The 12,989-nt window shown below is 32.3% G+C and overlaps 1 protein-coding gene across 1 annotated transcript in view; it reads left to right on the top strand.

Annotated features, from left to right (window-relative positions):
- The first annotated feature begins 158 nt into the window (after window positions 1-158).
- The window catches only part of LOC115888676, a 15,221-nt gene continuing 2,390 nt past the window's right edge, over window positions 159-12,989 (top strand). The window contains exons 1-6 of the mRNA XM_030908456.1: window positions 159-530; window positions 690-827; window positions 1,042-1,153; window positions 5,144-5,266; window positions 8,725-8,897; window positions 10,848-11,039. Coding sequence (XP_030764316.1) covers window positions 249-530; window positions 690-827; window positions 1,042-1,153; window positions 5,144-5,266; window positions 8,725-8,897; window positions 10,848-11,039 — 1,020 coding nt within the window. The 5' untranslated portion in view covers window positions 159-248. The remainder of the gene's footprint in view (window positions 531-689; window positions 828-1,041; window positions 1,154-5,143; window positions 5,267-8,724; window positions 8,898-10,847; window positions 11,040-12,989) is intronic.

Genomic DNA, 12,989 nt, shown 5'->3' on the forward strand with positions numbered 1-12,989 from the left:
TTTTCCTGACGAAATTTAAAATTTTGATGCAACTCTTACTACATTACAGAAAAACAATGTTTTCTAAAATTTTTATTTTTTATTCCTAGCATCCTAGCCCTGGTAACCGTGGTTTATTTGACCTACTCCCAGCTGACCGCCTGTCGTAAAAAGCGAGGTTATATTAAATCAATAGTTAATTAAAGTGACTTGAGATCATTTTCTCTAGAATCTCTTCGAAATTTATCTCATTTATTCCATAAAAAATCATGGCAGTGAATAGTATTTTGCTGGATTTTTCAGTCGATCCAAGTCTGGCTAAAAGCGAAGCGTCTCTATCAGTATTATCGACGAATATCGAAAATGTCCTGAGAGATTTCTTAACGGGCCTGAAAGCCGCTAGCAGTTTCGAAGTTGAAGATAGTTTAGTTAAAGTCTTCACTGCCAGTCACGGGGCTGTGGTCAATTTAAGAATGTTCAACAATGGGTTGGTGATTTTAAATATAGATTACTATAAAGGAGAGAAACAGGAACCTTTACTGAGCATCGATGTAAGTGAATTGTATGATGCAATTAGGTTTAATTAAAATTTATTCGGGTTTTATTACGATTTTATTAAAGCGGGATTTATTCATATGCGTCATATTTTAAATAGAATAATTCCATACAGTTTCTAACAGACAAAAAGGTTGAATAACTGTTTGTTTCAGCTGAGTAAAGTATTCGAACAAAAACTAGCCGTAGCGCTAGATTCGTTTAGATCGAAAATGTTTCCACCTATTAAGAGAGGTATTCCTCTTGATGTATATCTATCTAGTTCAGGTTCGATAATACTAGTACTTTGTATGGTTGTGTTTTAAATATTTTTATAGTTGGTGTTTTTTTCTCTTTTTTACCTTTCTAGCTTATTAAACTACAGTATAAAAACCTTAAGATTACAGCAGTTATTTCGTAGTTTGTAATTGAATATTTTTCTTGGTTTATTTTTTCGTTAATCATTTCTTAGTATTATTTTATTTTGTTTTTATTTGATCCTCGCATGTTTCTACATCCCCATTTTAGAAGTGCCATGCATTAGAAAGAGACTTGAAAGAACGGGTTGTCCAAATCAAAAGGTCACAGACACTAGTGCCTTTGAAAAGGGGGCTGTTTATCAGATATTTTCAATCGTCAGGTAGGTAACTTGGAATGTTTGCTCAGCTTTTTTACATTTGGTTTATGTCTATATAAGGATTATATTTAGTTTTTCTATTCTTCTTTACGATGGCGGACTTTATTTGTGATACTGTATAGGTGATATACAGGATCCGGCAATGGTATGTCAAGGATTTGTAGCTCCTAGAATGAAAAACTTGTGTATTTTGTTTAACTACAAACCTAAAGTATGTATGAGGATGTATTTCAGGGAAATATTTTAACTTCTGTGGGGTGGCTCAAAAAATTGTGAGTAGATTGGAATGATTTTTTAAATGGAACACCCTGTATATTATTGCATTTATGGCTTCCTGTCAGATCACTTTATATAATCCTAAGATATGACTAAATACATTTCGATCGTTTCAGAGATCTTAACGAATAAAAAAAATATATATATTTTTCAGCATTTCTTAAAAAATATATTAAAAATACAATTACTGTCATGAAATCAAAACTATATTAGGTGTTTACTTTAGATGGTCTGTAATTACTTTGCTAAAAGTTCGGTAATTGTAATTCAGGTTGTTCAAAATTCTGCGCCAAAATTTCTAAAATATAAAATAATTTTTCTTCGTTTTTTTTTAAATGGAACACCCTGTATATTATTTTTCAATAGATGGAGTTGATAGTTTTCGAGATATTCGCGGTTTTATACTTCACATGGTATTTTCCATGGTAAATTTTTATCTAAGCCACTCAGTGATTTTTCTCTCGTATTTTACCGTTGAAAGAACCATATGAAAGAATACTGCGTGTATCTGCGAAACCGTTAAAAATTTTGAAATACTTTAAATACAAAAATGTTAAATTTTTAACTCTCTATCTAATAAAAAAAAATATACATTGTGTTCCATTTAAAAAAAAGAAGAAAAATTATTTTATATTTTAGAAAGTTTGGCGTAGAATTTTGAACACCCTGTATGATTTAAGAGAGATTACGATATTTATAGCAAAGTAAGTACGGACCATCTAAATACCTATGATTTCAGGATAGTTCTTGTATTTTTAATAATTATTTTTTAAGAAAGGTTAAAAAATATATATTTTTTATTTATTTAATATCTCTGAAACTTCCTAAATATATTTACTCATATCTTAGGATTATCTGAAGTGATCTGAAAGGAAGCCAAAAATGCAATAATATAGAGGGTGTTCCATTTAAAAAAATATTCCGATCCACTCACATTTTTTTGAGCTACCATGTAGAAGTTAAAATATTTTCCTGAAATACATCCTAGTACACTTAAACAAAATTTCCAAGTTTTTTATTCTAGGAGATGCCTAGAAGATTCTACAGATGCCCTACGCACTATTGCCGAACCCTGTATATGTTAGAGCGAAAGTATTAAAAATAGCTAAATTTTAACTATTTCTAGAACATTTTAGTTATGTAGCATAGAAACTAGGGCATTTAATCCCGAAAGAAATTTTCAATCCCGGGATTTCGGGATTATAATTTTTCGATCCCGGGATTTACAAAAAAATTAATTATGTTGAAATTATATTATACAGGGTGTCCCAGAAATAAGTGCAAGTATTTTAAGAGGTGGTAGATCTCGATAAAATAAACATATTTTCTCTTTATCGTTTTTCGAATAAGTCCTAATAGAGTTATTTTATTTAAAATTTCCAAAAAAAAAATATTTTTTGCTCAAATTTTGAGAACCACTGGAACTTTTCTGGATTTTCTTTCTTGTAAATATAATCTACTACCTACATATGTTGCTATATTATCAAGAAATTATGTTTTTAACTAAAAACTAAAAAAAATTCCAAAAAATTTCGAATTTTCAAAAAAAAAATTTCGCGAAAAAATCTCATAGGCGTGTTTCTGGGGTTGAACTATACCACCAGTTAAAATACTTGCACTTATTTCTGGGACACCTTGTATTTTCTTTCTTAACAAAATTTTATTGAACAAAAAAAAACATAAACATAAATTAAACGTCATCCCCATTACAAAACAACATAACATATACAGTGGTGGCCAAAAGTATGGAAACTTTTTACTTTTTAAAATATCACAGAAAATATTGCTATGCTTAAACTCTCAGGAATATAAATGAACAGCTTATCAGCAAATAAAAGTAGTCCAAAAATTACACAGCGAAAAAAATCTGCTTAGCAGTTTTTGTAGGAGAGCAATAGATTTCTTGTGGCCAAAAGTATGGAAACCATAAATAAATACATTAAAATTATTTAGTTTAAGCTGATAAACGGTACGATTTGCTTCAGATAAATATAAACATCATGCCCAAGTCTAAATATTTCTCTACGGATTTAAAAAAAATAAAATAGTTGAATTAACAAGAGTGGTATAAACAAATTCAAATAAGTAAAAATTTAAACATTTTAAAAAGCACCGTTTCGAAAATAATTCGTTAATTTAATAAAACAGGGAACGTTTCAACAGCTTTTAACTCAGGAAGACCAAGAAAGTTGTGCAACAGGACAATGAAAGTAATGAAGAGAATATCAATGGGAGATTCAAGAAAAACATCCACAGACATTTCTCGAGAAATGGGTGAAAGGGGAATATCGGTATCTGCACGCACGGTGAGAAGAAGGTTGGATGACATGGGACTTTTTGGAAGAGTTGCGGTGAAGAAACCACTAATATCAAAGAATAATAGGATGGCCCGCTTTAAATTTGCTCAAGATCATCTCACCTGGTCTTATTAGAAATGGAATACTGTACTGTTTAGCGACGAAAGCAAGTTTCAACTGTTTGGTAGTGACGGGAGACGTTATGTTCGAAGACCAAAAGGTACACGGTACAGCCAGATGCCCACAGTAAAACATGGGGGTGGGAGTATAATGGTATGGGGGTGTTTTTCTCGCTCAGGTGTTGGTTCTCTTGTTAAAATTGATGGGATAATGGACCGTTTTTTTGTACAAAGACATATTGGAGAATAATATACTGCCTCATGCTGATGAAGAAATGCCACTCAGATGGTTGTTCGAGCAAGACAATGATCCCAAGCACAAATCTCGGTTTGTTCAAAATTGGTTAAATGAACATAATGTTCCACTAATGGATTGGCCCTCACAGTCTCCGGATCTTAACCCCATAGAAAATTTATGGGATCATTTGGATAGCAAAATTCGAAGCCATTCTATTTCAAATAAAAATGAATTATGGGAAGTGCTAACAACTGAATGGGCGGGCATTTCCAGTAAAGATTGTACGAGATTGATCGATTCGATGCCACGAAGATGTAGAGAAGTAATTAATTCAAAAGGGATATATAAAAAAAGGGATATTCCACTAAATATTAGTAATTTTTACATTATCTTGAATTTTAATAAACATTCTTCTTAAGTTTCCATACTTTTGACCAAGAAAATATTCATAATTTTTTATATATTTTTTGATATGTATTAGGTTTTGTAGGAAATTATTTGTAGGTCACGATTATATAAGTCGTTTTATTTCATATTTTAATTTCTCAGCATAAATGACAAATTAAAAAAGTTTCCATACTTTTGGCCACCACTGTAAGTTTATTTAACAAAAAAAAACATTAAATGGAACTAAAATATAATTTTTTTATTTAATTTACATAACCAAACGAACAAACACAGCATAACACAGGATTATGTAAGATACTAAAATACTAAGATACTAAAATAACAACTTATATGCAGTAACAAAGATGAGGATCTAAACTTGTTTTTTTTTAATTTCTTTAAAACAAGCTGATCAAGAGAGACCCTGCGACGGAAAATATAAGGTACATTGTTGCCATACATTCAGGGTTGTTTATAAGCGCATATTGTACTATCATGAAAGACTTGTGTACGATTTAAATTTAAAAAGAAATGTAATGATGAATCCCGAAAATCCCGGGATTAAATAAAAGCGAATAAAAGACAATCCCGGGATTGAATGCCCTAATAGAAACATTTTTTATTAAAAACCGTTAAACTCCAAATTAACCATTACTACTGCTGAAATATATTTCAGATGAACGTCTTCTCGAGTATGACATAGACAGTTTGGTCTTTGAAGAAATAACACCATTCCAAAAAGTTCAAATTGTCCACTCGAAAACTTTAGGAAATATGCTAGTACTAGATGATTTACAAAGTAAGTACATATAATACTCTATGGTTAAAAAGTAGTTATGTTTTTAAAACGTAGTTAACTGAGCTAAATTTCGAATACATATACAGGGTGGTGCACCTCATTCGCCTCGGTTGATTATACGAAAACGGAAAAATGTAGAAACAAAAAAAGAAAAAAATATATTTTATGGGTATATGTGGGAAGAGGAACTAAGATCTACACCAAAATTATATGCTTTCTTATGGAACACCCGGTATTTTATTTCATTTTTGGTAAGGCATTTATTATAAGGGTTAAATATGTTTACAAGCTTTGGTTTTTGAGATATTCAAAGATATTTAAATATGCATGCTATAATAAAAAGATTGTCAACACCCTGTACATTACTTTTCAGAATAAATTTTTGTGCTGACTTTTCAGCCAGAGAGAAAACTTTACTGAAAAATTGATTGCTTTAATGTATACAGGGGTATCAACAATGAGGAAAATGCATGTTTTTAAATAATGGTTTTAAAAAATAGTTCATATAATTACAAATTGAACAAAAAAAAATTGTTGAAATCGGTTAAGAAATGCCTCTAATATAAAATAATTAAATATTGTTAATTTGAATGGCCGGGCAAACGCTCTCTACTGCGCCTTGCCGCTGTGACGTCACCCGCCGTTCTTCTGGTTGAGTGGAGCCAGACGCGTGTTTATTTTACACAGTTTGCTTTTAAACGCTGTTGAATCCGAGTGAAAATTTTAGTTATTTGTGTTAATTAATACATAATTGGTAATTAGTGATATTTATAAATAGTAATGGATAAGCGAAAACAGAAAAAAAAAGGTCCATGGCCATGAGAAGAGATGAAAAGAAATACGTTAAATTATCCTCTATTTTTACGATTTATTGTTGTGAAGATCATTTTGATGTAAGTTCATATACTTATGTATATTGTCTTACATAGGTATATGAAATTTGAATGTACAGGGTTATTCATTATATTTTGACACCCACATACAGCCTTAACTGCAAGTTTTAGAAGAAAACATTAAATAAAAAGTTGCATGGTTTTTCATATACTCTCTTTTAAAATTAATTCTAGTTATAGAGGGTGTCTCAAAAAAGGTGGTCCAGAAATAATAAAGGTGGTCCGGATATTTTTCGCTTTTCAACTGTCAATATTTCGTAAACATTTGAAGATAGGTATAGGATATTATACAAGAAATATATATAGAATATCTAGAAATTTCCGAAGAATGCAAAAATATATAGGGTGTTTCACTTAAAAAAGTAACTTAATTTTGGCGTTTGCTTATGGGACACCTTGTATAATATTTTCATTACTGATAAACAATTTATTTCCTATAATTTCGTAAAAAAACAATCTTTAAAAATAACAAGGGTAAGGGGGTGTCAATATATAAAAAAACTGTCCTTTTCACGCTATGCTCTGGAGTTATTTTTCCACGTACTAAACAAATATTTTTGTCTCTTTTCACTTCTACATAACATACAGCATTATCTCCATACGTCTCCCTACCTGATCTGAAAAATAAGTTTATAACATTAATATTTATAACTATATAAAAGTTTGTAACAGTAGGTACCTACTTATACTTAAATATGCCTCAGTACTACAAAGAATAAATGTTACATACCTCTCTGTTTTTTTCTTAGTAATTCAGCACCAATAAATTGGGAATTTGTATTTATAAAAGCACCCAACATAAAAGCATCGACTTTTGGCAATTTATCTGATTGTGCTTTTACAAACCCCGAATCTGCCATTACTTAAAAAATTCTCAGAACACACAACACATACAAATAATAACTGCACAAAAAAGCATAAAAAGCTCCTTCAATCAACGCTAAAAGCAAGAAAAATGTCTTAGTACGCCACCTAAATACGTACATAAACGGAACACGTCTGGCTGCTGCTGGCCATCGCGCATCGACGAGAACGGCGGGTGACGTCAGACAAATAGAATACCGTTTCAATTCGCGAGGCGTCGTTTGCGTTATCCATAGTATTTTAATGGCCCGTTTTATAAAATTGTGATACTGCTTTCAAGAAAAATTTTTTTTTTGCATTTACACATATTTATTCTAATAAATTGAACAGTTTCTGGCGAAAAATAAAATATATGCATCTTCCTCATTGCTGCTCTATTTGAAATATTTATTTTACATAATAACTTCGTTATTTCGAATGCAATACTCTGTATTTTTTTTAAATAATTCGAATAATTTTTAAATGCTTTTAAACAATATTAGGGTTTCCTATCTTCGAAAATTGCCATGGCGACACCAGCCATCTTGATTGCCATTTTGAAAAATCATTTTTTATTCAAAATCTGAACTCGATAAGTATTGGAAACCCTAATATAGTGTTGCGAGCCGGTGTGGACTCGACCTAACCTCACAATATGGCCCGCCCTCGGATGACCTTAACATCGCATAGACACACGCACGCTTCATCTTCGAGAGAACATCGGAGACCCACTATGATGGACTAGCTACATACGAAGCACATTCGAAACCTTCTCTATGCGCCAAACGATCTATGGACTATTATATAGTTCTTTACCTGTCGGCATAAAAGCCGGCGGCAGTGGCCTAGATAGGGCAGTTATAAAGGATCAGGTGCAGTGACGCGCCTAAAGTTCAAAGATAAATTCTGTAGTTATAAATCGTTTGTAAATAGTTCTATAGTCTTTTATCGTTATTGCTTTTTTCTTAATTATGTAACATAAATAGTGTTCTAACTAAGTATGTGACTTTCGTATGCACACGGAAGCCGACGAAGAAACGATACAGATGTTTGAAAGAGCAGTTTTGAATCTGCTTTCGATTTGTTAAAAGAACAGAGGTGTTTGTTATTTGAAGAATAATCGAAGGTTTTTACTGTTAAAAGTAAATATTAAGAACTAGGGATCAGCAATTTTGGTTGCCCTGGTTAATATTAGAGGAGCAAAGTACATCTTTCAGTAAAGTTTCATTTCTTTACCTTCCAAATCAGCACACCAAGACATTTAATTCGGAAAAAAAGGTTAATTAATAAGAAAATTCTTAAAGAAAAAAAAAAAAAAAAAAATTTAACATATCTCAAAAACCAAGACTAAACATTTCTTGCCCAAGGATCCAAAAACAAATACAATACACCGGGTCGTTCCATAAAGCCAAAATATAACTCTTGTGTTGATTCTAGTTTCTGAACAGCCTGCATATTTCAAAATAATGAATTGTGCACATTGCCTCACCACATATACCCGTAAATTTTGTTATCGACAATCCTTTCCGATTTTGTATAATCAACTGAGGTTAACGAGGTGCGTCACCCTGTAGTATGTTTTATTACTCTTCTCAACTTGGCGAAATGCAGATTTTATTTCCCTATACCCGAAACGATAATGAAACGAGAAAGGATGAATTACCAAAACTAACGGGAATAGCTATATTAGGGTTATTACACTTGCCTAAATTTTTTTAATAGACTTCCCTGTTATAGGCGGTGGAGATGGCGCTCTATTATACGAGTTGCTTAAGGAACAACCAAAAGAAGTTATAATGTTAGAAATTGATGATGTGGTCATGAAAGCCTGCGCTAAGTATATGAGATCAGTGTGCGGCGATGTTTTGGACCAGTACTCTGCGCCAAACTATAAGGTAAAATAGCCAATGTGGTGAATTTTTTGTTTAGTATTATATTTTTGGTAAAATGACAACAGTGCATGATACAAAGAAAACAAGGTATCATCGATAGCGGCTTCAATTTCGTTCAGTTTGCGCACATGGTACAAAGAATACAAGGTATGATATTGCGCAGGTTGGTTGCTACGTCACAGGTGATAACAGGCGCTATTGGTCAGCACGCCTCGCGCGCCAGTTCAAATCGTCAAAATATTATAAAAAAAAAAAAAAAAAATGTTTTTTTGTTATATACCGTCATTGAAATATCGCTAAGCAAGTTACAGTGGAGCAGTGCATAAGGAGCCGGGCTAGGAAGCGAGAGACCGGATTTCGAATCTCGGCCGGAAAATCACTTTTTTTTTTTTTTTATTCTATTTTTATATCGAACTTGTATTCTATTTTTATTTGTAGATAAAAAAAGAACTATTTATCCTGTTATTTTCATCTCCCGGTAATTAAATAAAAATTGTTGTTGTACCATACCTCATTTAATATAAAATAGAAATTCTACTTTTGAAAGGATATCGGGCACTTCATGTACCATTAAAAGTAATAATTTTTAGTGATATACCATAATTGTTAAACTACTTTAATAGTTTCGTCATTTAAAAAAGCTTAATTTGCATTAATACATTGACCCTACATTAAAGAAATTTGAGCATATATTAATCTATCGATGCGCATACTTCCTTACACATTTAGGGTTCATCAACCGATTTTATTCTTCAAAACATTGAAAACATCTACATATACAAAGAAGCACAGGTCACTAATTATAATAAACTTCACCCTTGGAATGACTTCCACTAATAAACTAAAACTTCACCTTTGGAATTATTTCTATTACAACTACAATACATTCATCTGCATTTGCATTTTCTACTGTTCGATGGGAAACAATAAACTTTTCCAACCATTTTTAAGATGAGCGTAACCAATTCCTCTGTGTTACTTTTCCTAGATATCCTCATCTCTGACCTCATATGAAATCAGAGTCATTGCCTCTGATGAACATGAAAATTATTTACTACAAACATCGCAACACTTAAAAACCTAATAACAATTTACTATACGAGATATAGAAATAAATTTAGTATCTTTACCTATTATCGTCCAAATCCATCGTTATAGATAATTATTATTTTCAAATAATATTTTGGGAAACTGCTGGTTTTAGTAATTATAAATTAAACGAAATAAAAAAGTCTTAAAAATACAACAATTCTTAACCATACCCCAAAAAACAGTCTCCGTCAACTTCTTTTATTTTTTATTTATTCATTGTTTTCCTAGTGACGTCACAGGTGGTATGCGCGAACTGAACGAAATTAGAGCCGCTATCGATCATACCTTGTATTCTTTGTACCATGGTTTGCGCATATCACCTGTGACGTCATACGTCGTACAAAGAAATATCCATGTTGTTCAATTGCACTAATAAAAAAGACCTAAAATAGGGAAATTAGACATAACTGCCAATACTGTATGTCCCCACCTTCCAATCATCGCAGCGACACGTCAAATGACCAATTCAGATTGCACAAAAATTCCAAATCACTGTCCAATTTTGAATTTAGTACAGCTCTCATTGGTTGTCTGAAATGTCAATCAGTGTCGACAATTACGAAGTTCTGAGAACGGGCCTTAAGAAATTATACCGTGGGAAAATTTGCGGTGAATAGGCAGTTCTAAAAAGTTTACGAAAAAATATACAGGAAATTTACTCAAAAAGAAAATGATCTTGTCAACATCAATTTCAAACATCTTTTTTCCTCGTAATTATACTCACCCCTGAAAAATATTATGCACTATATATTTTAAGACCCCCTGATATATATCTTTAAATCCTTCAAGTAATGCTGATTAAAGTAGAAGTTTTAGTCTCAAATATGCGTACCAGTATGTACACACAATTTTTTGTTTCAGATTATTGTAGGCGATTGTATGAAATATTTGGAGCAATACATCAAGGAAGGCAGGAAGTTTGATTACGTTTTTGGCGATTTGACTGATGTTCCAATCTCGGAAAGTCACTCGGGCGAACTGTGGACTTTCATTGACAAAATATTAAAAATGTCGTTCAAGGTATTGAAACCCACTGGAAGGTTCATGACTCATGTAAGTATCGCTGTAGTAACGCTACAACTTATAAGGTCTACTGTGTTTCTCCACTTTTATTTTCCATATTGGGGACACTTTTAAAAGGAAACACCCTTTTAAAAGACCATTAAATTCTACGTAAGAAAAGCGTCTATTGGAAATTTGTTCTTCCATTAGAATACACAAATTTTTACAGCAAGTTAGCAAAATACAGCTATTTGTTTAAAATGCACACTTTGAAAAACCCCCCGTAACTCCGAAACCGTGACAGATTCGACGTAGCGTTTCTTACCATCGTGTTGATACAAAATTCAGCTCCAGACAACGATATTAATTTTCGTCATCTCCTATAGAACAGGTCCCAAGTAGCTCTGGGACGTTATCTAACGTCCGGTATACGTCGCGTTCAAAAAAACCCAACGTCGGGTACCAACGTCGTTTCGACAGCCTGGCGACCCTTATTTGCACCAAAATGAGGAATACAGATTCGGGTCGCCTCGACTTCGGTATCTGACCTAATATGTAATGTAATTCTACCAATTGCCAACACGTCATATTACGTTGGATTTTAGTTACTTAAAATTCTTCGCTAAGCACTTACGTTACGTACGTTTGGTTTCATATTCGCTACTAAGAATACATAAAAACCTACCCAAATACTCTAATTACAAAAATGGATTCCATAATCCGCTCGCATCGAATAGACTATAAAAAAATTTGCTATCTGAATCTGTCCATATTCTATAATAAAGTTCCTGAATCATTTAAATTGATTTATTAAGAAAAAAGAAAAAAAAAAACTTTTTTTATATATCTGATTAAAATACCCCGGAAAACAACGAGCGCCTTCAAAAGTGGTAGATTTATAAAATAAAATATCTATAAAATGTAACTCGCAAAATATTTTTGATAAATTTAGCTGGTTTGTTAATCATGTAAAATGGATGTATGTAGGTTCCCCCCTCTAACTTCAACCTTATCAATACCTTATCTACTAGAAATCGGATGTGAATATCTTATAGTCTTCTGAAAAAACAGACGAAAAACAATTTTAAAATGGCTGACAAACTGATACGTGTTAAGAATGGCAGATTTCTGTGTCCGACTTAATATGAACTAACAATATATCAATTCTGACCGGGTCTCCAACATTTAGTCGTCTCACACGACCGAAGTCATCAACCGGACGACCGGCAATCGTATATAATTCCAACGTAACCTCACTTTGCTACGTATTCCAACGTAACCTCACTTTGCGCATCAGTCATTTGTGGATTTGTGCAAAACTATATTTTAGTTTTTTTTTTTTTTTTTTTTTTTTTTTTTTTTTTTTTTTTTTATTTTAAAAGATGATAAATTTAAAAGATTTGGAACCAGCACCTCACATGTGGGAGGATGGGGTCTGCTGGTATCCCAAGCTAAAAAATGAAATTAAGATGCACAGTTGTAATGCAGCATCTCTTACTGATAAAAAGCATTTGTGGCGAGGGAAGACATCACTTACATCACTATTATTATTTTGGCAACACAGCTCGACCTCCTTCTGTAAAATGTAGATGAATGTCTAAATGCCATTTCTAGGTTTTTTTAAGCATATAAAAAAAATTAAGTTGTTTACCAAAACTTCTTTATTTAGTTAGTTCGGAGATTATTTATTAGGCCGAAAGCTATTTAAGGTTGTATTTACCGCAGAAATAGAGATTACGAAATTAGGTTTAAAAATATACATAAAATACAGACAAAAATATAATTGGACGTTAATTTAGGGATTATCAGTGAGACGTATCTATTCGGACAACGGGTAGCCGTCGGGCTAGTTCAAGTATAAGTACGTCGTGCAAGCCAACGTTGGAACAACGTTGGGAAATAATAAAAATGGTACGTTGTTATTTTCTTGTACGTCTCGACTAAGTTTGATTTACCGGGAACTACAAATACCTGACGACGTCACTTTAATTGGAAAGCGTA

Source organism: Sitophilus oryzae, unplaced genomic scaffold (assembly GCF_002938485.1).
Source record: "Sitophilus oryzae breed Bouriz unplaced genomic scaffold, Soryzae_2.0 scaffold_806_pilon_pilon, whole genome shotgun sequence".
Taxonomy (NCBI): Eukaryota; Metazoa; Arthropoda; class Insecta; order Coleoptera; family Curculionidae; genus Sitophilus; species Sitophilus oryzae.